This window comes from Nerophis ophidion, linkage group LG19 (genome assembly GCF_033978795.1).
Source record: "Nerophis ophidion isolate RoL-2023_Sa linkage group LG19, RoL_Noph_v1.0, whole genome shotgun sequence".
Classification (NCBI taxonomy): Eukaryota; Metazoa; Chordata; class Actinopteri; order Syngnathiformes; family Syngnathidae; genus Nerophis; species Nerophis ophidion.
The window spans coordinates 25,151,612-25,176,040 of record NC_084629.1 but is presented as its reverse complement, the minus strand read 5'-3'; the positions used below and the strand labels follow the sequence as shown (position 1 = coordinate 25,176,040).

Sequence of the window (24,429 nt, the reverse complement as noted above, 5' to 3'; positions counted from 1 at the left end):
GACCAAGTAAAAAAAAAGATTTATAACAGCAAAACAAAATCAAACACTTGAAAATGTCGATTAATGCAGTCAGTACTTGGTTTGGAATCCTTTTGCACGGATTACTGCATCAATGCGAGGTAGCAAGGAGGCAATCGGCCTGTGGCATTGCTGAGGTGTTATGGATGCCCAGGATGCTTCAAAAGCGGCCTTCAGCTCATTTGCATTATTGGGTCTGATGGCTTACAGCTTATTCTTCACAATACCCCACAAATTCTCTATGGGGTTTAGGTCAGGAGAGTTGGCAGGCCAATCGAGGACAGTAATGCCATGGTCAGTACACCAGTTACTGCTGGTTTTGGCACTGTGAGCAGGTGCCAGATCATGCTGGAAAATAAATCATCATCTCCATTGAGCTTTACAACAGATGAAAATATATACACAGCTGCATTGACTCTGGACTTGATGAAACACAGTGGACCAAAACCAGCAGCTGACATGGCTCCCCAAACCATTGCTTACTGAGGCAACTTCTGTTGTCAAGTATTCAGGAGTGGCTTGACCATGGGAATACGGCTATTGAAGCTGTATCTGTTAAAAAGCTCTATGGAGATGATGATTTCATTTTCCAGCATTATCTGGCACCTGTCCACAGTGCAAAAACCACCAGTAACTGGTGTACTGACCATGGCATTACTGTTCTCCATTGGCCTGCCAACTCCCCTGACCTGAACCTCATAGAGAATGTGTGGGTTATTGTGAAGAAGAAGCTGAAAGACACCAGGCCCAATAATGCAAACGAGCTAAAGGCCACTATTGAAGCATCCTGGGCATCCATAACACCTCAGCAGTGCCACAGGCCGGTTGCCTCCATGCCACACCGTATTGATGCAGTAATCCGTGCAATGTGATTCCCAACCAAGTACTGAGTGCATTACTTGACATTTTCAAATGTTTGATTTTGCTGTGCTGTTACAAATCTTTTTTTTTTACTTGGTCTGAGGAAATATTGTAATTTTTTGAGATAGGATTTTTGAGTTTTCTTAAGCTGTATCCCATAATCAGCAATATCAAAATAATAGAAGGCTTGCAATATTTCAGTTGATGTGTAATGAATCCAGAATGTATGACATTTTCATGTTTTTAGTTGCATTACAGAAAATAAAGGACTTTATCACAATATTCTAATTTTCTAAGACAGTCCTGTATAAATACTTTATGTATGTATCAGTAAATTGAACATTCTAAATATTAGAAAAACTTTTAGAAATATTGAAGGCTCTGAATACTTTCCCTATTGCGACAAAATAGATGTTACCTACTTTTACTATTTTGTAGTGTGGAATTTTGGGGAAAAACCTGATCAAGTGAAATGACTCAAACAGAGAACAATGGTAGGTATGAAAAACACTAACCTATCTATTATTAAATGGACTTATACGGTCTTTTTACGTTGAAATGGAGCGATACATGGTGTTCTGGTGACATCTAGTGGTCACAATAATTCATTAAGTTCATTATGCAGTAAGTTGAATGATGCGGACACGTTTGTTACTGGATACTTTTTGATTCGTTTTTGCCTTGGAGACTGTACATAGTATGCAAATATAGTGAGTTGATACATGCTTATACTGACAAATGTAGCTTGTGTCCAGATGTGTGCTTAGTTGTTGTGTAGCTGCTCGCTCCTGGTAGTCTACGCCTGTAATGTTTACCTTTTGTAAATTACAAGAAAAGCTCAAACTTAGCTTTGCAGAAGGACTGCTTGTTTCAAAGCCTTTTATCAAAGAGTTTAGACAGAGCAGATATAAAAAGATACTTGTTTTTTGGCAGATATCGTTGGAACAATATCAACAGTTTCCACCCAGAATTTATTTCTTAATGAATAAACCATATTTTCATTATTTTAATCTTAATTCAATGAAATACAGAAAACAATATCAATTATCAATCAATCAGTCAAAGTTTATTTATACAGCCCTTGATCACATATGGGCTGTATGTGTAAGTGTCTCAAATGACTGCTGAAAGCCACAACAACAATAACATTATCTTCTGAGAATAATCTTATTAATTAAAATTAGTAAATAAATAAGTGTCTTTGTGCAACAAAAAAAAAAAGCCAAACAAACGCCGGCACAGGTTCCTCGTGAGTGCTGGTGGTCAGCTCCTCGCCTTCGGGTGGGGGGACGGGTCCTGACTGTTGTTTGTGCTTACGCACCAAACAGCAGTTCAGAATACCCACCCTTTTTGGGTACACTCGAGGGAGTACTGGAAAGTGCTCCGCCGGGTGATTCCCTTGTCCTACTGGGAGACTTCAACGCTCATGTTGGCAACGACAGTGAAACCTGGAGAGGCGTGATTGGGAAGAATGGTCGCCCGGATCTAAACCCGAGTGGTGTTTTGTTATTAGACTTTTGTGCTCGTCATGGATTGTCCATAACAAACACCATGTTCAAACATAAGGGTGTTCATATGTGCACTTGGCACCAGGACACCCTAGGCCGCAGTTCCATGATCGACGTTGTAGTTGTGTCATCGGATTTGCGGCCTTATGTTTTGGACACTCGGGTGAAGAGAGGGGCGGAGCTTTCTACCGATCACCACCTGGTGGTGAGTTGGCTGCGATGGTGGGGGAGGATGCCGGACAGACCTGGCAGGCCCAAGCGCATTGTGAGGGTCTGCTGGGAACGTCTGGCAGAGTCTCCTGTCAGAGAGAGTTTCAATTCACACCTCCGGGAGAACTTTGAACATGTCACGAGGGAGGTGCTGGACATTGAGTCCGAGTGGACCATGTTCCGCACCTCTATTGTCGAGGCGGCAGATCGGAGCTGTGGCCACAAGGTAGTTGGTGCCTGTCGGGGCGGAAATCCTAAAACCCCTTGGTGGACACCAGCGGTGAGGGATGCCGTCAAGCTGAAGAAGGAGTCCTATCGGGTCCTTTTGGCTCATAGGACTCCGGAGGCAGTGGACGGGTACCGACAGGCCAAGCGGTGTGCAGCTTCAGCGGTCGCGGAGGCAAAAACCCGGACATGGGAGGAGTTCGGGGAAGCCATGGAAAACGACTTCCGGACGGCTTCGAAGCGATTCTGGACCACCGTCCGCCGCCTCAGGAAGGGGAAGCAGTGCACTATCAACACCGTGTATGGTGCGGATGGTGTTCTGCTGACCTCAACTGCGGATGTTGTGGATAGGTGGAAGGAATACTTCGAAGACCTCCTCAATCCCACCAACACGTCTTTCTTTGAGGAAGCGGTGCCTGGGGAATCTGTAGTGGACTCTCCTATTTCTGGGGCTGAGGTCGCTGAGGTAGTTAAAAAGCTCCTCGGCGGCAAGGCCCCGGGGGTGGATGAGATCCGCCCGGAGTTCCTTAAGGCTCTGGATGCTGTGGGGCTGTCTTGGTTGACAAGACTCTGCAGCATCGCGTGGACATCGGGGGCGGTACCTCTGGATTGGCAGACCGGGGTGGTGGTCCCTCTCTTTAAGAAGGGGGACCGGAGGGTGTGTTCCAACTATCGTGGGATCACACTCCTCAGCCTTCCCGGTAAGGTTTATTCAGGTGTACTGGAGAGGAGGCTTCGCCGGATAGTCGAACCTCGGATTCAGGAGGAACAGTGTGGTTTTCGTCCTGGTCGTGGAACTGTGGACCAGCTCTATACTCTCGGCAGGGTTCTTGAGGGTGCATGGGAGTTTGCCCAACCAGTCTACATGTGCTTTGTGGGCTTGGAGAAGGCATTCGACCGTGTCCCTCGGGAAGTCCTGTGGGGAGTGCTCAGAGAGTATGGGGTATCGGACTGTCTTATTGTGGCAGTACGCTCCCTGTATGATCAGTGTCAGAGCTTGGTCCGCATTGCTGGCAGTAAGTCGGACACGTTTCCAGTGAGGGTTGGACTCCGCCAAGGCTGCCCTTTGTCACCGATTCTGTTCATAACTTTTATGGACAGAATTTCTAGGCGCAGCCAAGGCGTTGAGGGGTTCCGGTTTGGTGGCCACGGGATTAGGTCTCTGCTTTTTGCAGATGATGTAGTCCTGATGGCTTCATCTGGCCGGGATCTTCAGCTCTCACTGGATCGGTTCGCAGCCGAGTGTGAAGCGACCGGAATGAGAATCAGCACCTCCAAGTCCGAGTCCATGGTTCTCGCCCGGAATAGGGTGGAGTGCCATCTCCGGGTTGGGGAGGAGACCCTGCCCCAAGTGGAGGAGTTCAAGTACCTAGGAGTCTTGTTCACGAGTGGGGGAAGAGTGGATCGTGAGATCGACAGGCGGATCGGTGCGGCGTCTTCAGTAATGCTGACATTGTATCGATCCGTTGTGGTGAAGAAGGAGCTGAGCCGGAAGGCAAAGCTCTCAATTTACCGGTCGATCTACGTTCCCATCCTCACCTATGGTCATGAGCTTTGGGTCATGACCGAAAGGATAAGATCACGGGTACAAGCGGCCGAAATGAGTTTCCTCCGCCGGGTGGCGGGGCTCTCCCTTAGAGATAGGGTGAGAAGCTCTGCCATCCGGGAGGAGCTCAACGTAAAGCCGCTGCTCCTCCACATCGAGAGGAGCCAGATGAGGTGGTTCGGGCATCTGGTCAGGATGCCACCCGAACGCCTCCCTAGGGAGGTGTTTAGGGCACGTCCAGCTGGTAGGAGGCCACGGGGAAGACCCAGGACACGTTGGGAAGACTATGTCTCCCGGCTGGCCTGGGAACGCCTCGGGATCCCCCGGGAAGAGCTAGACGAAGTGGCTGGGGAGAGGGAAGTCTGGGCTTCCCTGCTTAGGCTGCTGCCCCCGCGACCCGACCTCGGATAAGCGGAAGATGATGGATGATGGATGGATAAAATAATACAAATTGTATTGATTAAACTAAAACTAAACAATATGATTTAAAAAATATAAAATAAACCACTTGTCCATCGTGTGGCAATGAGCAATGCGATTGGCTGGCAACCGGCCTAGGGTGTATCCTGCCTCTCATGCAGAGTCAGCTAGGATAGACTCCAGCTTACCCGCAATCCTAGGGATGATAAGCGGTATAGAAAATGGATGGATTTTAAAATATTTCATATTAGCAAATAAAGGTAAATAATCAACTTTCCCATATAAAACATCCCTAAAAATGCCTTTTTTTTTTTTTTTTATAAATGTAAGCATTATATGTATCTCGCAGTTATTAAACATATTTGGGATGGGTATCGTTCACATTCAAACCGATACTGTACCAATTGCCAGTAACTGGGAATCGATAACAGCACCATTTTTTTATGCTTTTGTTTGTGTTAATAAATATTGATTGTTTTTGATAATAAAATCCAATTTTTTTTACTGCAACATTTAAAAATGAGCGGAATATGACAACTGCTGTCCAGTTGTTACATCTTGTTATATTATCACATTTCGGAGTCTCATTTGCAGGTATGACATTAAGTGGCAATTACAGTTGCAAGTCCAAGGCGTTCTATTTATGTACTAAAGGTAGGTGGGAATGAATGATGGGTTCTCACTTCTCTGTGAAGCGCTTTGAGTGTCTAGAAAAGCGCTATATAAATCTAATCCATTATTATTATTATTGTTATTATTATTATTAATACTGTAAGTATTGTACTTATCACCGGCTGTTTGATTGTAACGCGTATCTTATTTTGTAGTTTTGAATACCGAATTTGCGGGTGTTGAAATTGGGAAACTGGAGCATTACTTAACTTACTTTTGAGTGTTTTTTGGGTCCATTTCTTTGTTGGCATTGAAAATTTCAACAATACCTAGAAGTAGTTTGGCTGTGTCGGCTCTCTGTGCTCCTGGAGTGATCGCTAAATGCTGAAAAGTGCAAATAGAGTTGGCAACTGGGCAATACGTTACATGCAATCAAGGTCCCATAATATGGCCTTGTTGGAGTTTACATAATTCGGTGCCTGGTAGGACTGGTGGAAATCGGTCAGTGACAAAAAAGTACCTGATTCAATACCGTTAATAAAAACATAAAACTTAAATAAAAAAAATTTTTTTTTTATTTTTTATTATTTTTTTTTATTTTTTATTAAATAATCAAAATATAAAAGTGGAGGAAAAAAATTGGAATTGAGCCTAGCATAACGGACTCAGATGCTAACTTCCTTATCATTAGTTAACCTAACTCTGTTACTTTAATCATGATAATCATTCATTAACAATTAACTTGTTATTGTTATGTTATTATCATCCTGCCATGCTTCCCATTAAATTCTTGCTTCATGTCAGCCAGTCTAGTTAGCAAACTAGTTGGGTCTGAATGAACTGCACCCTCCACTCGCTGCCGAAAAGCCCTGCAATTCTTTATGTGTCGGCCATTGCTAAAGCCAGTGTTTTTCAGCCACTGTGCTGTGAGAAATTATGCAAAATTATAAATACAATACGCAAATAATGTGCCGTTGTTGAGTATCTGTGCTGTTTAGATGTCGACACAGTAACCATGTAATACTTTGCCATATCAACAGGTGGCAGCAGGTGGTTATTAGTGATGAATGTATGGTTATGATTTGAATTCATATCGAACAATAGCGTGAGGTATTTGATTAAAACAACTTTACATTGTCAATATACACTACTGAGTTTACTTGTATTAACATTTTCTACATCCTCTGGATTTTTTGAATGGAAAAAAATGTGCCTTGACTCAAAAAGGTTGAAAAACCCTGGCTTAAGTAACATCGGACGCGATCAAAGAAAACGTTACCATCTGTGGTGGCGACGTCACAGATGATGTTGACTTCGTTCATGGGAATCTGCCAGTGAGATTTTTCCTCGCTGAAACTCAATGCCCGGCTCTCCTGCCTGTGGCAAGGATAGGCCTGAACACGCAGGTAGACGGGGCCCTGCAAGGTGCGACATGTTGGTCAGCCAGACCCGTTGCTTTTTTTTTCTAAGTTCGATGATAGATCCAGGTCCGAACTCAGGAGACATTATTCACCTTGACATCGATGCGATGCGTCTCGGACGGACACAGCATTTTGCGCCGGGCGTTGACACCTTGACTGATGGTCCAGTATGATGTCATCGTGGGCTCCGGTAGAGGCAACCTGTGGAGGTCACAGGTCAAATTGTGACAAGCGCCAGACAGGAACCATTTGTCAAAACGGCTCACTTCCTGGTAGCCTGGCTAGATATGGTTATATGTGGGCAGGCAAGGGATTGTTTTAGATTCTAGAAAAGTTTTGTTTTTGTAAAATTTTGACAACAAAAAGGAAAATATTTGCTTTGAGTAGCAGCAGTAAATTAGGTGTCCAAAACGAGGTAGTAAAAATGGGGAAAAAAAGACCAAAAAGGCACAACATGAAGAGAAAAAGGCAGAATCTTGATACAAATATATAATAGCATGGAGCTTCGTCATCCTGAATTTCCCGATTTTTCTGATTATGATTCTTTAGGAAAATATGTACCGTCAATGTTTGCAACTTCACTGTATCACAGATCCTTAAAAAAATCCTACTCTATGTACAGTACAGGCCAAAAGTTTGGACACACCTTCTAATTCAATGTGTTTTCTTTAATTTTATGACTATTTACATTGTAGCTTGTCACCGAAGCTGGGGATAGGTTGATTGGCAACACTAAATGGGCCCTAGCGTGTGAAGGTTGTCTATCTGTCTGTCCATCTGCCCTGCGATGAAGGGCGACTTGTCCAGGGTGTATCCCGCCTTGTGCCCGATTGTAGCTGAGATAGGCTCCAGCGCCCCCCGCAATCCCGAAGGGAATAAGCGGTAGAAAATGGATTGATGGATGGATTGTCACTGAAGGCATCAAAACTATGAATGAACACATGTGGAGTTATGTACTTAACAAAAAAAGGTGAAATAACTGAAAACATGTTTTATGTTCTAGTTTCTTCAAAATAGCCACCCTTTGCTCTGATTACTGCTTTGCACACTCTTTGCATTCTCTCAATGAGCTTCAAAAGGTATTGACCTGAAATGGTTTTAACTTCACAAGTGTCATAGTTTTGATGCCTTCGGTGACATCTAAGTCATGAAAATAAAGAAAACGCATTGAAATGAGAAGGTGTGTCCGAACTATTGTCCTGTACTGTATTTTAGGTCGAAATAAAGAATTTTCAAACATTAAAAATGGCTAAATGATGTAAAAATGTCAAAACTACAGAGAAATTGGCCACTAGATGAGACCAAACCAATCAGAGCTTGATCTTCAGTACCTTGGCCACCGATTGGCTCAGCCTCAGGGGACATGACTACATTAGAATCAGCTTTGATGTTATGCACACAAGGACTTTGACTTGGTGGACTGTGCTCTCTTTTAATGAACAGATTAAATGTAACCGATTAATTAAAAATATGAACATATGCTTTAACGGTATGAGCATTAATGAATAATAATGCGGAAAGATGATGGCGTGAACACGAGCTAATACATTATCAGATTAAAGAAGTTATTTCAAGTCTAGCAGGCTTCATGTTAAAAAACATATGTAGAAGGTCGTGAAGTTCTATTTTAGGCTATAGCTATAAACATATTTGATTTAAAATGAATCATTTCTACTTTGCAGAAATACATTTACCACTGTCATGCCTTGAACCAATTAACAGATAGAAACAAGGGATTACTTTATTTAGTATTTTCCATTTAAGAATACATTTATTCCAACCCTTTTACAGAATTGTTTTAATTCCAATAATAAATCAAAATGGCCAGGGCAGTCTTTGATTTATTAGTACATCACTCATAATAATTACTGACATTATAAAGAATAAATGACCTGAGTTATGTTATTTTTTTGGAGATGTATTGTAAAATAAATCACTATAATAATGATTCTCTTAATAATATCTAATGTGCACCAACTTTTGAAGGAAAATACTTGTTTCCTAAATGTGATGGAATAAAACCACAGGAAACTGAAGAAACAAATATTTTCCTTTATTGAACAATCCAAATGTCACATTCTGAGTCAATGTCATATTAAGAGACTTCATAGGAGCCTTACAGAAGTTGAGTTCCATTTAAATGAGTCAACAGCAGCAACGGAGTAAAGTCATAAAACATGTCAGCATAGTACATGATGGGAAATGTATTAAGTCACGCAAAATGTATTAAAAACAATTTGCTTCAGAATGTTACTCAGTTCTCCAGTCAGGCATCATAATTAGTTAAAATATTCCCTTTATGGTATTTTATATTTGCGATCAACAATCCAATTCCTTCACAAAAAATACATACATTTGATGATAACATACAGTTAATTCTACAGGTATTCTACACTAAAATGCACGCCTTTTAAAATATTATGTCAATATATTACATTTACGGTATTATTATTGGCATGTTATATGTGTAAGAAAAATGTTCAAACCGTAAGTCACCAGGCCTTAGTGTCTTTGTGGTGAAATGACATAATATTAATTTTGCATCGGCCACAACATTAGGTACTCCTGATAATATTAAAACAAAAATTGTATTAGAAGTTTTTCAATTTACAAAAAAAAATTTTTTTTAAGGACGTGGTAATTTAAAAAAATATTTGTTGTGGTTGTAGTTAGGATTGTCCTGATATAAGTTTTCAACTTTGTAACACTAATAATGGAGTGTTGAGTATTCAATCAATCAATCAATGTTTATTTATATAGCCCCAAATCACAAATGTCTCAAAGGACTGCACAAATCATTACGACTACAACATCCTCGGAAGAACCCACATTGGTTGATATTGATTTGATAAGATGATACTTTTATTCTTTTCAAGCGTGGACTATAAGGAAGGGTTTGATCAAGTGAAATGTTTCAAACAGAGAACGATGATAGTTAAGAAAAACACTAACCTATTTATTATTAACCATCTGAAATGGATTTATGCTTTACTTTGAAGTGGTAATTACTGTTTTTGTTACACCAAGTGGTCAAAATAATGAAGTTAAGATAATGACGCAGTAAGTTGAATCATACCAACATGTTTGTTATGGATATTTTCTAATAACGATTCTTCCTTGGAGACTTTGTATGTTTAAGTTCAGTTCAGTTTCAGTTTATTTCGAACCTGCATACGATACAATGTAGTGCATCACATATTTCCAGTTGTTTCATGACGTAACATGCAACTAATGTATTATCCGGACTATAGAGCGCCACACCCACTAAACTTTGAAGGGAAAAATAATTTTTCCATATACAAGCGGCAGACATACACGTGGCAAAATGACTTTACTCTACACAGTAAGATTCTATAAATGCTTGTTTACATACCTTAATTGTTCCCTAATGGTGTCTGTAACACGGCAGTTAAACGGTTAATCAAACAAAACAGAAGTCATCGTCATGGATACACTATACCCCAATACACTATCTTTCATCCTCGCTCAAATTAATGGGGAAATTGTCGTTTTCTCGGTCCGAATAGCTTTTTTTGTTGGAGGCTCCCATTAAAAACAATGTGAAGATGTGAAGAGCCATCAACATGTGACGTCATCATCTGCGACTTCCGGTAGAGGCCGGGCTTTTCTGTTAGCACCGAAAGTTGTGAACTTTATTGTGGATGTTCCCTACTAAATCCTTTCAGCAAAAATATGGCAATATCGCGAAATGATCAAGTATGACACATAGAATGGACCTGAAATCCCCGTTTAAATGAGAAATCTCATTTCAGTAAGCCTTTAAGTAGAAACTCTATGAACGGCTAGAAAACTGATTGGAACACTTTTCGCTTGTTTAATGAAATTATTTTTATTATGCCCGCAAGTGAAGAAAAATCCATAAATTAGTCATTCCGTTTTACAAGCTGCAGGGTTCGAAAAAGCAGCGGATTATAGTCCAGAATTTACGGTATATTTATTTGATACTTGATTATATTAACACATGGGCTGTTTAAGACTACGATATTGTTCAATTAAGGACATTAATACATTTGCCTAGATTGTGGGCTATCGTGTGCTTAGCTTTTGTGTAGGTGCTAACTCAAAGTAGCCGGTATGTGTACCTTTTGTAAATGATCTGATTAAAATAGAAAAGAAGACAAACCTTGTGTTCTATCTGAGATTTTAGAAGCAAGCTGATAAAAGGTAATGATTGTTTATTTACTGATATCGGACCAATATTTAAAATAAATATATCAACATCATATCAGGACACCCGGTTGTAGTTGCATCACACCCTCTTGTACTGGATGCGGCAGGTGTACCTAATGCTGTGGCCCACAAGCCATGGTGATGATGCCTTACTCATTGGCCAGGTGGACGGAGCTGGGCTTGGCTCCGATGGGGATGCCGTGCTTGTGCAGCGCTTCGATCAGGACGTCGCGAGTGTCCTTGTTGTACGAGTCAAAGTCGAAGACGTTCCGCACCACGTTGGCCAGGCCCTCGTTGGGGAATTCCTGTTGAGGCCAGAAAAGGAGGTGGATGAGCGCGGGGCGCCCAAGAGCTGACAGGGCAACACAAAGATGGACTGGAGGCCATCTACAAAAGGTGGCATTACAAAAAGAAGGGTGAAATGGTATTTAACGCAGGGCCAATGATTCTGAGGCTTCACATGCCAGAGTTGGTGGGTGCTGATGGATGAGTGAGGCCAGTGGGGAAATCAGAAAAAGTGCAAGTCCCTTATTGCACTGAATTATTGATCCTTCTGCAACACCCTCCTCAGCACTGTTCTTCTGGTGCTTTCCCACCAAAATAATGTGCATTATGTAAGCTGTCAGAGCACAGAGAGACACGGGGGGCTTTTACTGTAAGCAAGAAAAGACATGCTTATAGACTTTTGTAATATTGTTAAATAATACTTCTATGCTATATTGGGACAAAATGAAGGTACCATCAAGCATTAATAATCAAACACACACATGCAGTGGAAAACAAGGTACTATGAAAAGGTAAGCCACAAAGGTAATATAAAACAAGTATGTAAAATTAAGCCACAAAGGTAATAAACACAAGATAGTGTGTCAAAGTAAGTCACAAAGGTAATAGCAAACAAGGTAGTATGTCACAGTAAGCCACAAAGATAATAGAAATAAGGTAGTATGTCAAAGTCAGCCACATAGGTAATGGAAAACAAGATAGTATGTAAAAGTAAGCACAATGGCAAAATAAAACAAGCTGCTAGGTCAAAGTAAAGAAGAAAAAAGGGTAAGTTAAAGTAAGCCAAAGAAGTGATAGAAAACAAGATATTATATAAAAAAATAAGCCACAAAGGTAATTAAAAACAAGGCAGTACGTCAAAGTAAGTCACAGAGGTGATAGATAACAAGTTAATGTCTCAAAGTAAGCCAGAAAGGTGATAATATGTAAAAGTAAGCCACAAAGGTAATAGAAAACAGGATAGTAAGAAAAAGTAAGCCACAAAGGTAATAGAAAACAATGTAGTATTTTAAAGTAAACCACAAAGGTAATAGAAAACAATTTAGAATTTTAAAGTAAGCCACAAATGTAATAGAAAACAATGTCGTATGTAAAAGTAAGCCACAAAGGTAATAGAAACCAATGTATTTTAAAGTAAGCCACACATGTAATAGAAAACAATGTATTATGTAAAAGTAAACCATAAAGGTAATAGAAAACAATGTAGTATTTTAAAGTAAGCCACAAATGTAATAGAAAACAATGTAGTATGTAAAAGTAAGCCACAAAGGTAATAGAAAAACAATGTAGTATTTTAAAGTAAGGCACAAAGCTCATAGAAAATAAGGTAGTGAGTCAACATAAGCCACAAAGGTAATTAAAAACAACATAGTATTTTAAAGTAACCCACAAAGGTAATAGAAAACAAGGTCGTGTATAAAGGTAAGTCACAAAGGAAATAGAACATTTTTTGTATTTTAAAGTAAACCACAAAGGTAAAATAAAACAAGGTAGTATGTAAAAGTAAACCTCAAAGGTAATAGAAAACAAGGTAGTATGTAAAGGTAAGCCAAAAAGGGAACAGAAAACAAGGTAGTATTTTAAAGTAAGCCATAAAGGTAAGAGAAAACAAAGCAGTATGCAAAGGTAAGCCACAAAGGTAAGAGAAAGCAATGTAGTATTTTAAAGTAAGCCACAAAGGTAATAGAAAACAAGGAATTATGTCAAAGTAAGCTGCAAAGGTAAGAAAAAAACAAGGTGCTATGTTAAAATAAGCCACATAGGTAATGGAAATCAAGGTAGTATGCAAAAGTAAGCCACAAAGGTAATAAAAAAAAAATGCTTTGTTAAAGTAAGCCACAAAGTTGTGGAAATCAAGGTAATATGCAAAAGTAAGCCGCAAAAGTAATAAAAAACAACATGCTTTGTTATAGCAAGGTACTAAGGTCATTTAAATCAAGGTAGTATGCAAAAGTAAGCCACACAGGTAATAAAATACAGTATGCTATGTTAAAGTAAGCCACAGAGGCAATGGTAAACAAAGTACTCGACAAAAGTAGCGACACAAGTAACAGAAGACAAGGTTCTGTAAAAGTAATCCAACCAGGAAATAAAAAAGGAGGTACTGTTAAATAAAGTAGGCCACATGTGTTAAAAATAATTCGGGACGAGTGGGTAAACCAGCACCTACAAATGGACGTTCTACCTGACAGGTTTTCTACTCTAGTGACCTATAAGAAAATGTGCATCGTTGACATGAGCACACCCCCAACTTTATTTAGGATTCAAGCATCGCAGCACTACGCCTGAGAAATATTCATAAATTATTAACCGGGATTCGTCTGAGACAAAGTCTAGCATAATCAGTCTACACGAGGGCGATGGGGACATTTTCTACCTGGAGGTGCTTGACAATGTTGACCACCTCTCGGGTGGAGTAGGGGTAAGTGATGGTGCCCTGGTCAGCCATGGACCGGAGCTCTCCGAAGGCGGCCACCAGCTTCTCCAGGGTGGCGTCGGGAACGTTGGGGCCGTACCGCCTCAGCATGGCCAGCTCGGCCCGAGGCTTCGGGTTATCCACGGCGTGGCAGCTGAAGATATCACCTTTGAAGACGTGCCACAAATAATCTGAAGTGTCTTAAAGATGACGGCAGGGTCGTGCAAGTGTCTACCTAGTGCGCCGAAGAAGTCGTTGCCCAGGAAGGGGAAGCCTGGTCTGTTAGCCAGCACCAACATTCTGAAGTCAGGGTGCATGACGATAGTGTTGGGCCTCCCCTTGGCTTCCAGTGGATCTATGGATATGATACAAAAATTAATAACAACCAGCATGGGGGTGGTGTTCTTTTGTGTTTACCAGAGAGAATTCTGCGTCCGTCTGCCAGGATCATCTCTCCGCTCTCCACCAGAGTTTTGAGGATGCAGGTGACGTTGGTGGGAGCTTTGTCGGCCTCGTCAATCACCAGTATGTGTCCCTTCCTCACTGCTTTTACCTGCATCGTGCAAATGTTCCGATTTTGGATTTGACATATATCGCAGGAGGTTAAAAAAAACAAAAAAACAACACAAAACAACCGCAACAAACCAGTGGCGAGTCCTCATATGTGATGATGCCGTCTCTGACTGAAGGTTGCAAGGTCAGCGACTGCACGGTCGTATCTCTGCAAGGACCAGAGAAACACGGGACTTTTAAATAGAATGTTACATTTAAGGAAAGGCATTACAAAACATCTAAAGTTGCACAATTTTAGTTCAATTGTGATTTTTTTGGGGAGGAAATATATGCTTTAAAAGTAAAAAAAAAAATCACGCGAGACGTCAGCAAATCTCATGAGATTTCAGCTGAGTGAATGTCTCATGGAGAGGCAGAAACTCCAACAAGTGTTGTCTGCTTTATTTTCCCCATGATGCTGACATGGTCGTTGCAAACGAAGAAAAGTGTGATGATAACCATAGAACAGGAAATAGCGCTTAACGCTGCTAGAAATTTGCCTGCGATGCCAACACAGAAAAGTACCAGTCATAAAAAAGTGTGATGATAACCATAGAACAGGAAATGGAGCTTACTGCGGCTACAAATTTGCAGAGGAAGGAACGCCACATGTGTAACTGTGCGTTTCGTTTAGGCTTTTTTTTGTTCTTCATGATGCCGACGCGACGATAACCGCAGAGCATGGAATGGACCTTATTAATGCTATGGATCTGCATAGGAATGAACTCCAGAAGTGCTTTATGTGAAGCCGATACCAGTCATGGCGAAAGAGGAAAAGTGTGACAATAACCAAAGAACATAAACAAGGAGCTTGCTGCAGCTTCAAATTTTCCCGGATGCCAACACTAAAACTACCAGTTATGGCAAGTAGAAAAGTGTGATTATAACCATGGAAGAGGATATTAAACTAACTACTGCTACAAATTTGCCTGTATGCCAACACAGGCACAAGTCATGGCAAATAAAGAGGAAAAGTGTGATGATAACCAACGAAGAGAAAATGGAGTGCTGCTGAAAATTTGCTCAGGAAAAGAACTCCAGAAGTGTGTTTGTGTTCTTTGCAATGCCGACCCAGAAGGATACAAGTCATGGCAATAGAACAAGTGCGATAATAACATTAGAACAATAAATTGAGCCTAATGCTGCTGCAAATTTGCCTGCGATGCCAAAAGAGAACGGGGCCAGTTGTGGCAAAAGAGAAGTGTGATAGTAGCCATAGAACAGGAAATGAAATCCTCAAGTGTGATTTGGATTTTCTGTTTTTGCTTTTCGCATTCTTTATGCTGCCAATGCAGAAAGGTACCAATCATGGCAAGAGAGGAAAAGTCCAACCATAAAACAGGAAATATAGCTTAATGCTGCTACAAATTTGCTTGAGAAAAAACTTTTGTTTTCCCTCTTTCTTGTGATGCCAGCACAGAAAAGTACCAGTCATAACACAAGAGAAATTGTGTGATATTGTGAGAACAGGATTTGCACTGAAATTACGACCCAGAAGCCAGACCTAAATGTGATTGAAAACTTATGGGGTGACCCTAACATGGGGCTGTGCAGAGGAGATGCACTCGCAATTGGATGGAGTGTGGGAAAAGTGCCATCCTAATACAGTGTAAATACTGAAAGCATAGCCAAAATATGACATATAAAATGATTTTGATACATTTTGCATGAAAAAAGTGCATGGTGACATTTTTTTATACAACATCAAAACTACAGTATTTAAACTAGTGGCTTTCACTCTCATCATAGCAAAGATGGCCTTCAGTAACACCAATATTGTCCAACAGCCCTGCAACTCAAATATGTAAAAAAAATTGTAATATATTATAATATCATATATCTATAAAAAAAGATATAGAATACAAAATGTATACATTATTAAAATACAAAACCAAACCGACTTTATTCACTTTTTTAAAAATATGGTCCACACGCCCCTCCTTGGTGACCCCGCTCTTCTCGACCCTGGGAGCCGTCCTACTTTCCTTCCTGGATGGCTGATTTGCTTTTTCTGAGCCACATCTCTGAAGACTTTGAGAGTCACCAAGCTCCCCAAAGCGCACGTACACGCACACGTCTTCCTGCTCCCCCCCCCCCCCCCCATCCTGCCTTGATCTAATATTAGCCGTTACAGTGGGCTAACCGGGTCAGCGCCATAATAAGCTCCCGAAATTCCACTTTCAGAAGACTTTGAACTCAACTGCACATTGCATAGAAACCCTGAGAGTCGGCAAATGGCTTGTGGCGTCGTCAAGTGCATCCGCCAACATCAGACTGGATCTTATTTTTCTTTGAATATTGTGACTGGCGACCAGTCTTCTCATTAGCAGCGGCATCGATACGAGTTCTTTCCTTTGAGTGCCACTCAACAGTCGGGGCTGATTTCAGGGAAAACCATACATTGATTTGTGGAGAAGCAAGCCTGGCCTCATTTTCCAGAAGTGCAATTAATTGTGTTACATTAATGCACCAATAAGGACTCGTCAGGAAACTTCCCTCTTTTACTTATGTTGCACATTTTGCTCTTCTAAAGGTCATCGTCACTAGATGATCAATAAAATTAATTTTGAACCGTAGTCAATAAAATGCTGATGTCACCAAAGAACTGTACCACTGATGTATGGCAAAGAGGAAATATAACCAAGTTATTGTGATGTGACAATATTTATTAGGGACTATGGCCACGTTTACACTGCACACTAAATCAGATTTTTTTGCCCTCAAATGACACAAATCAGATTTTTTAAAAGCCCCAAAGTGCTTCAAATCAGATCTTTTGCCATCAGACTCAGGCAACATCAGGAGCTAGCCTTGAATCCGATTTAAATCTGATATTTTCAAATGTGACTGCAGTCTAAACGCAATGCGACCTGAAAGTGATTTTTCGTTAGTTTTGCGAGATACAATGAACATTTTATCGCAACACCTGGTTTCGGTTTCTATTTAAGATGAGTAAATTTTTGGTGCATCACTTGTCAATAGTGTTAAAATAATAGAGTAAATGTAATACGTGAGTATATATTTTGATTCCGATGAAATAACAATTGTCGAAAGACCGGAAATTTGCTTCCAAATAAATCTCCCGTAGATCCACACTGATGTCTATGTCTCCTCGACTTAACAGCCATAAAAACATTGCAACCCTCCCAAATATATTACACTATATACATCCATTCAAACATTATATTTCTTTTATTTACTTTCAAGTAAAAAAAAACACTCAATTTCACAGTGTTGCGAACCGTAGTTCGCAACACTGTACTACTGTAGTAGTAGCTCCCGGTCAACTTCTTTTGTTTCCACTGAATCGCACTGTGCATGCAAAATCAGATCTAAAAAAAAATGTGCTTTGGCACTTTGATGTCAAAAAACTCAGAATACAGTAGAACCCCTGTGTTATCTGATTACAAACATTTAGATCACACCACATATGCCTCTTGTGTGCAAACCATGTCTCTGTGTGAAGTGAAGTATAATTATATAGGGCAATTTACATAGTGTAACCCATTGTGGAGGGGGAGGGGGGGGGCGTGGCCTGCGGGCCTGCAGGCCTGCAGCGAGGTGGGGTGTGCTAGGACCGGCCTCGAAGTCAGCGACAGGTGCTTAGACGGCCCACCTGGGCCTTGTTATCTAATCACCTGTGTTATCTAATCACCTGTCGCTCTGTATAAGCAGCAAACCGGGAGGAGGGACGTTGTTGGAGTGGGGGCCAGAAAAAGACACATGTACCGAGAGACGCCGGACTGAAAAGGCCAAGTATATATTGCTGGAAAGCAATCTATGAATGGTTGCATGAGAATAAAAACCGTCTTTGGGACAATGAAACGGGCTCGCCTGGAAATGCTTGGTGGTCAGGAGGACCCACTGGAAGAAAGCTTCCACACCCATTATCTACATCTTTAAGCTAAATTTAAACCAGTGGCGGCGGCACTGGGAGCAGGTGGGTAAGGTATCTTGCCCAAGGACACAATAGCAGTGATTAAGATGGCCGAAGCAGGGATCGAACCTGGAACCCTAAATTTGTACGCATCAATTAATTTTGTGGCCCGATGGGAGCCATTTTGTGCTTGCTCATATTGAAGAGATTGAGGAAGCCGGTTTCTACCAGACTAAGTTTTTAATTGCAATGAGAATGGACTTTTCTGGAAAAAGATGCTAAAGAGGACTTATTTCACAGCGAAGGAAAAGACTATATCTCAATGAGCGGCGATTCCTCAAACACACACAGCGCCTCGCCCCTCCCTTGTCTCTCTCTGTCCCTATCTCGTGAGCTAAAGGAGTAGCTCTCGAGAGGACTTTTGGCGATCTTAATTTACTGTAAGTTCATTTTAGTTTTTAAAATGTTAATTATTGTATCCATATGGCTATTCAACTTAAGGGTTTTGGTGATTTCTGATTGTTTGTGAGGGCACCAATGTGACTTCTGTGTGTTTGCGTGTGTTGACAGAGCAGCGCATACAGGAAAGTTCAGCTCGTCATTGTTTTACCTTGTTAATAAAGAGACCTCCTTGTTATGTTTGTTTGGCATACAGTACTGTATAGCACCTTATATCGTGTTCAAAGTGTACAAACTTTAACTAAAATGGCACTTGTCGAGGCTGGGACCAATTATTCATATTACATTGTTTCTTATGGATAAATCTGCTTCACTATACAAATGTTTCGATTTACGAATCATATTTTAAGAACCCATTAGGTTCTTAGAACAAGGTTTAACTGTCGTTTCCGCTCACCTGTGCAATTGTAGGTACTCCCTGGGTCGGTTCAGAAGGTGCAGGAATCGGTCCACTATTTTATTCTTACCTACGCCCTGTGGAGGAACATCACAGCCAAATTAAATGCATTTGTTTTGCCAAAGTGGGCTGTTAAAATCAAACATTCCTTTGAAAATGGTGGACTAAGAAAAAGGTGGGTAATGTACAAACAACACACACACACACAACATTGTGGGGCGACCACCATCTGTCGTCAGTTCTAAGACTATTCTACTGGGAGAGTGCTTACACGCCTCGGTAGGTAGATGCTGCTGTTTGAAGTAGCAATAGAGTTTAAAGGCGGTTAACTTTTTCATGCTGTGTGTGAACAATAGTGTGTACAAATTGAAGTTACTACAAAATATTCTCAAGGGGTTTGTTTGTGGGCATTAACGAACAAATAATTGGGGTGCTGTGTCTATTAAAGGGATATGGTGAGTCCATCTGATCTGCGTGAAGCCAGAAATGCTAAGTTTTGATGATAAAACTTTCTGACAGGGGGCTCCTTTCCGCTCAGGGACTCCCAGCGGCTTCCAACACAGCCAATCTGCAAAGTGCTCTGACAGGCGCTAATGTCTCAGCTGCAAACGTCCATTAGCAAGAAAATTCGCCCTACTAGCTGCAATAACACAGACTGAGACAGAGATATTTTGCCTGCCGTGTCCAGTTTTTCACCGAACGCTGCCCAGTTGGGATTAAACTGACAGGACATGCGTCCTTGTAGGAAGTGCTCTATGCCCAGTCTTTAAAGTGTTTTCCAGTCAAAACCAAGCATTGGCCTACAGAGACAGTTTCAATAAAACTATCCCCAAAAAACTACAAAAGTGATTATAAACATTACAATATCTAATAACCCAAGAGTGTCCAAACCTTTTCCACAGAGGGCCACACACTGAAAAATAAAAGCATGCAGGGGCCCTTTTGATATTTTTCATTTTCAAAACCAATACGATATTAATTGTAAACCCTAGGGCTTCCCCCAATTTTGGTGAATGTTGAAAGGTGTCTCAGTCATTAAAGTGTTAAAACAAAGTCATACATTAATATTTTCTTCACTTTCAATGCTTCAACGTCTATATATCAGATTCAGATCTATCCATTAACATACATTTAAAACAAAAGTTTTATGCCCTTTTTGGCAAAGAAAACCCAGTTTTTTTATGGCAAAAACACAAAACATGCATGTGGAGGGGGCGTGGCATGCGGACCTGCAGCGAAACGGGGTGTGCCAGGACCGGCTTCAAGACCAGCGACAGGTGCGTAGATGGCCCTACTGGGCCTGGTTATTTAATCACCTGTCGCTTTGTTAAAAGGCAGCAGCCGGGGAAGAGAGTGTGGTTTGAGCTGGGGAAGAGCGAGAGCGAGACAGGCACAAGAGGACAATTGCTGAAACGCACCTGAGAGACTGAACTATTGAAAAATAAAACCCTGAAACGGAACTGTCATGTCAGTGCTTGGTGGTCCGAGGAACCCGGAGGAGTGAATCTTCCACAATCCATTTTTCCCCCCCAAAAATGTTAAAAGTGGAATATTTGATGTGTGTTAAGTGGAGCCCTAAATAGATAAATAATTCATAACAACATTGCTTTTAGTTTATTATTACTTTTTGAGAAAAATCTGATTAAAGATCTCAAGTGTCCAAAACGGCCCCACTCATAAGTGTTAAATATAAGCTATATATCAATATATATTTATTTTTTTACTTTCAATGCCTAAATCTCTAGATCAACCTAAGATTGATCTATCGATTATACATTTTTATGATTTTTATTTTATTTTGATCTTTTCTTATTTTTTTCTGCCATTTCTGTCAAAGAAAACCATTCTTATCCATATTCTTATTTGTGTTATTCATAATAGTGGAATATTTGATGTAAAGTAATTGAAGCCCTGAATAGGAAAATGATTAATGCCAAATTGATTTTGATTTAATATTATTCAACATTTTCTCGTAATTTTTTATGTTTTCTTTTTTATTCCACTTGTTATGTTTTTTTAGTAACAGTATTTTTAAAATGTGCCGGTGGCCAAAAAAAATTAGCTTTGGACACCCCTAAAACAAGCCTTTAACACGGACGGTTGGTAAGTAAAGGGATTGAGGAAAAATAAGCACTTTCATTTGTTTGGGACTTCTGGATTTAACGGTAGTGTCTCAATAAGAATCAGGAAGCTTAAAAATTTATTTATTTTGGTACATCTGAGGAGACGTAGCTCGAAATCTCCGGAGTTTCCGTTACGTGTAAACAAATGTAAAATTTAGTTTGGGATAATTGACAATATTTTTAAAACCCTACTAAGTAATATGAGACCTAAATGGAGTGATGTTACAGAGGTTGTGAAAGTTAGCAAACCTAATTTGGAGATGGAGATCTAGAATTTTAGACTTACAGTCTTAACAATAATCAAAAAGCTGGAGTTACTTTATTTTGATACAATTGTGAAAGAATAGGTTTGGCTTGGAACTTCAGGCGTTTGTGCATTCATGAGTAAACAGTATGTGAGTCACATTAAATGTCGCCACAATTTTAAAATAAAATAAAAAGAAAGATGACTGGACTATTACAATATCATATGAGCTTACAACACAAACTGATGGTAAGTGAATGGAGTGAAGAAGTTAGCACATTTACTTTGGTAACTTCGGACAGAGTGTTTTTGGTTTCTGGACTGGAATAGGAATCAGAGGGCGGGAGTTGCGTTATTTTAATACATTTGAATAGGTCTAGCTCGCAACTCCATGCGTACCTGCATTTGTGATCAAACTTCAGTACAAAAGTAACGTTTGGTGTGTGACAATTTCAATCCAAACAATTAGAAAGATGACCCGAATACTGTTATAATAACATATACGCCTACAACACAGATTAACAGTGAGTAAATGGAGCAGGGTTCCAAAGGAAGTTAAATAAGCAGATCTACTTTTTTAACTTGGAAGCAAATATTTTCAGCTTCTGGACTTCAATAAGAATCAGGGAACTGTGACTGCTTGATTCTGGTACAAAAATAGTAGGCAAATGCAGAAGGTACATTTGCAAAGGTTTAGGCCAAAACTTTTGGTTGAAAAATGTGGACAGTGAAAAGTTTTCAGCAAGAGGTGAAAACCAGGAATTGTGGGAATTCCTGAAGTTTTTTTGAACTTGGAAAAAAATGGTAGTCTGATTGTCCAAGGTGAGTGGAGTGTGTGGATGGTGGAACAGTTCGAAAAATGTCTCGGAACTTCCGGCGTGGTGAGTAAACATAAAGAGACAGAGTACTACAAGATTAAAACACTGTACAACGATGCAATAAACATTTTAATAAGAACAATTCCTAAGATAGGTTGGTTACCTGGTTTCCCACCAGGAGAAGGTGCTCTCCAAGTAGAAAGTCCTTCAACATGTCCTCCATCACCATCATGTGCTGCAAAGACACACGTCAGAAAAGCTGCTGTTTGCGGGCATTTATAACTAACCTGAATCCAAACCATGTCCCACACAAAAGAAGAAAACATAAGTGTCCTTCATGCTCATTTTTACAATACTGCTTTCAAAAAAAGAGGTCACTGAAAAGTAGAGCAACATCTTGGCCCTCACACTGCGTAATCCACACCCACTCTGCACTTTCGTTCTCCAACACAGAAAATAAAAGAGCGTTTAAGGGTTGAATGTGGGTCACGGGAACCATCAATACATCCTCCATGGAAGTAACACACCGGCAGTAAAGACATTAGTGCTTTGCTCGCCTTAGGTGTTCTTCAAAGAGATTGCAATCATTCGGTCAAAAGGAACTATTTTCAGTTAATTACCTGGGGATTATCGTAGAACAGCACATCGGGAACCTTCATTTTCTCATCAGGCTTATAGACGGGAGCGGACACTTTACCGATTGTGAGCATTCCATCCTTGACCACACCTAAAGAAATGCAGGCAGTCACTACATTTTCTTTACGTGAACAGTAGTTCACTTATTTTGACACTTGTTTGCCAGTTAGGAATGTGGAAACGTTACTTTGAAATAGTGTAAAGTGTTTATTATGGCCAGTTTGACTTTGGATCAGATCATTTCTGTCCCATTATTTCTTAGGAGGATAAAGGGAAATGGGTTGTAGCCACATCTGTAAAAAGGGGTTAATCGAATTTTCATGCTGGATTTTAGATGAAACTCAACTTTTTTTTATTCTAAAAATGATGAAGGCTTGTGTGTTTGAGCAACCGTGACATACATGTGAAGTCACGTGCGTGTTCAGCATCCAGAGTCTCTTGTATGGAGCAGTTGGAGAGGCTTTTCTGCAAAGAGGCACGGGCCAGACTGGGAAGGAACCTTAAAAAAACAACAACAAAAAGGTTGAAAATGTAGTCATTGACTTATTATTGCTGCCGATATTTGGTATTCTGCATATATATCGGTTTTGACCTTTTTTTATTTATCGATATTGGCTTTTTTTTATACTGATATTGAATAATAATTACCTCTATTATCCCCATTACTATCATTTTTAAATGTAACGAACAAGCGTTTGCCTTTTTTTAATCCGACGTGCCCATTTAAAATTGTCGGTCTCCAGCGTTGTCCCGCCCACGGCTCCATCTGATTGGTTACACAAACCACGCCACCGGGTAAGAGGCAGAGCCAATCAGAAGCCAAGGGTTTTTGTCGGCCCTGAAACACGCGATGGCGAGAAAGTGGAGAGAATGTGTAGAGAAACGCTGGTGATTGTACCCGTCGAAGGTACGTAAACCCAGAAAACTCCACGGAAATTGACAACTAATAGTAATGCCCCCATGAGCAAAATACTGCAAACATACGCGGCAGCTGCTAGCCCGTAGAACCTCACAAAACTATGTTGCTGAAAATATTGATAAGGAAACAGACCTGTTTGCGTGATTGAGACCAAGATGAAAAATCTCAAACTAAATTCAGTCTAGTTTTTTGCAGGGAAACAAGAAGAAAATAGTGTGTGCCACACATACCCCTAAAATATTGTGTATATGCTGCCATATACATCTGTGCATGCGTGCAGAGTTGTGAATAAAGAGAGTATAACCAACTAAACAACAGGCGCCATGGTTGCTACCGAGGACGTGTGCGCCTGTGCCCGGATGCATGCCATTGCTGTTAGTTTTTCTGACAAAATAAACCAAAACGATAGTCTATATATAGTTGTACACATACTCTTACAAAATAAAAGGCATATTTTATTGTAAGTTTATGAGGTAGAGTATGATTTTGCGGCCATATATGACGCACTCTGCTGCTACAATTCTGCAGTGGTTCGTGACCAGCAGGCACTCTAATACGTACCCGATGCCACACAAGGCAAAAAAAATATACAGAACGACCAGAAAAATTACTTTTTATTCTCATTCTTGCCAAGATCTTCATTGGCTTCATTACAAATTGTGACTTTTGTGTGAATTATGTCAAATGTGGT

General features: G+C 40.4%; 1 protein-coding gene across 3 annotated transcripts in view; it reads right to left on the bottom strand.

Moving 5' to 3' along the window:
• vwa8 (von Willebrand factor A domain containing 8) overlaps positions 1 to 24,429 on the bottom strand; it is a 135,776-nt gene that overhangs the window by 68,992 nt on the left and 42,355 nt on the right. For all 3 annotated transcript variants that reach the window (XM_061879656.1, XM_061879654.1, XM_061879655.1), the window contains exons 18-28: positions 23,221 to 23,318; positions 22,804 to 22,910; positions 22,347 to 22,418; positions 18,999 to 19,075; positions 14,359 to 14,434; positions 14,131 to 14,266; positions 13,949 to 14,068; positions 13,675 to 13,880; positions 11,166 to 11,317; positions 6,914 to 7,022; positions 6,680 to 6,818 (exon numbers count right to left, since the gene is read on the bottom strand). In XM_061879656.1, coding sequence (XP_061735640.1) covers positions 6,680 to 6,818; positions 6,914 to 7,022; positions 11,166 to 11,317; positions 13,675 to 13,880; positions 13,949 to 14,068; positions 14,131 to 14,266; positions 14,359 to 14,434; positions 18,999 to 19,075; positions 22,347 to 22,418; positions 22,804 to 22,910; positions 23,221 to 23,318 — 1,292 coding nt within the window. The remainder of the gene's footprint in view (positions 1 to 6,679; positions 6,819 to 6,913; positions 7,023 to 11,165; positions 11,318 to 13,674; positions 13,881 to 13,948; positions 14,069 to 14,130; positions 14,267 to 14,358; positions 14,435 to 18,998; positions 19,076 to 22,346; positions 22,419 to 22,803; positions 22,911 to 23,220; positions 23,319 to 24,429) is intronic.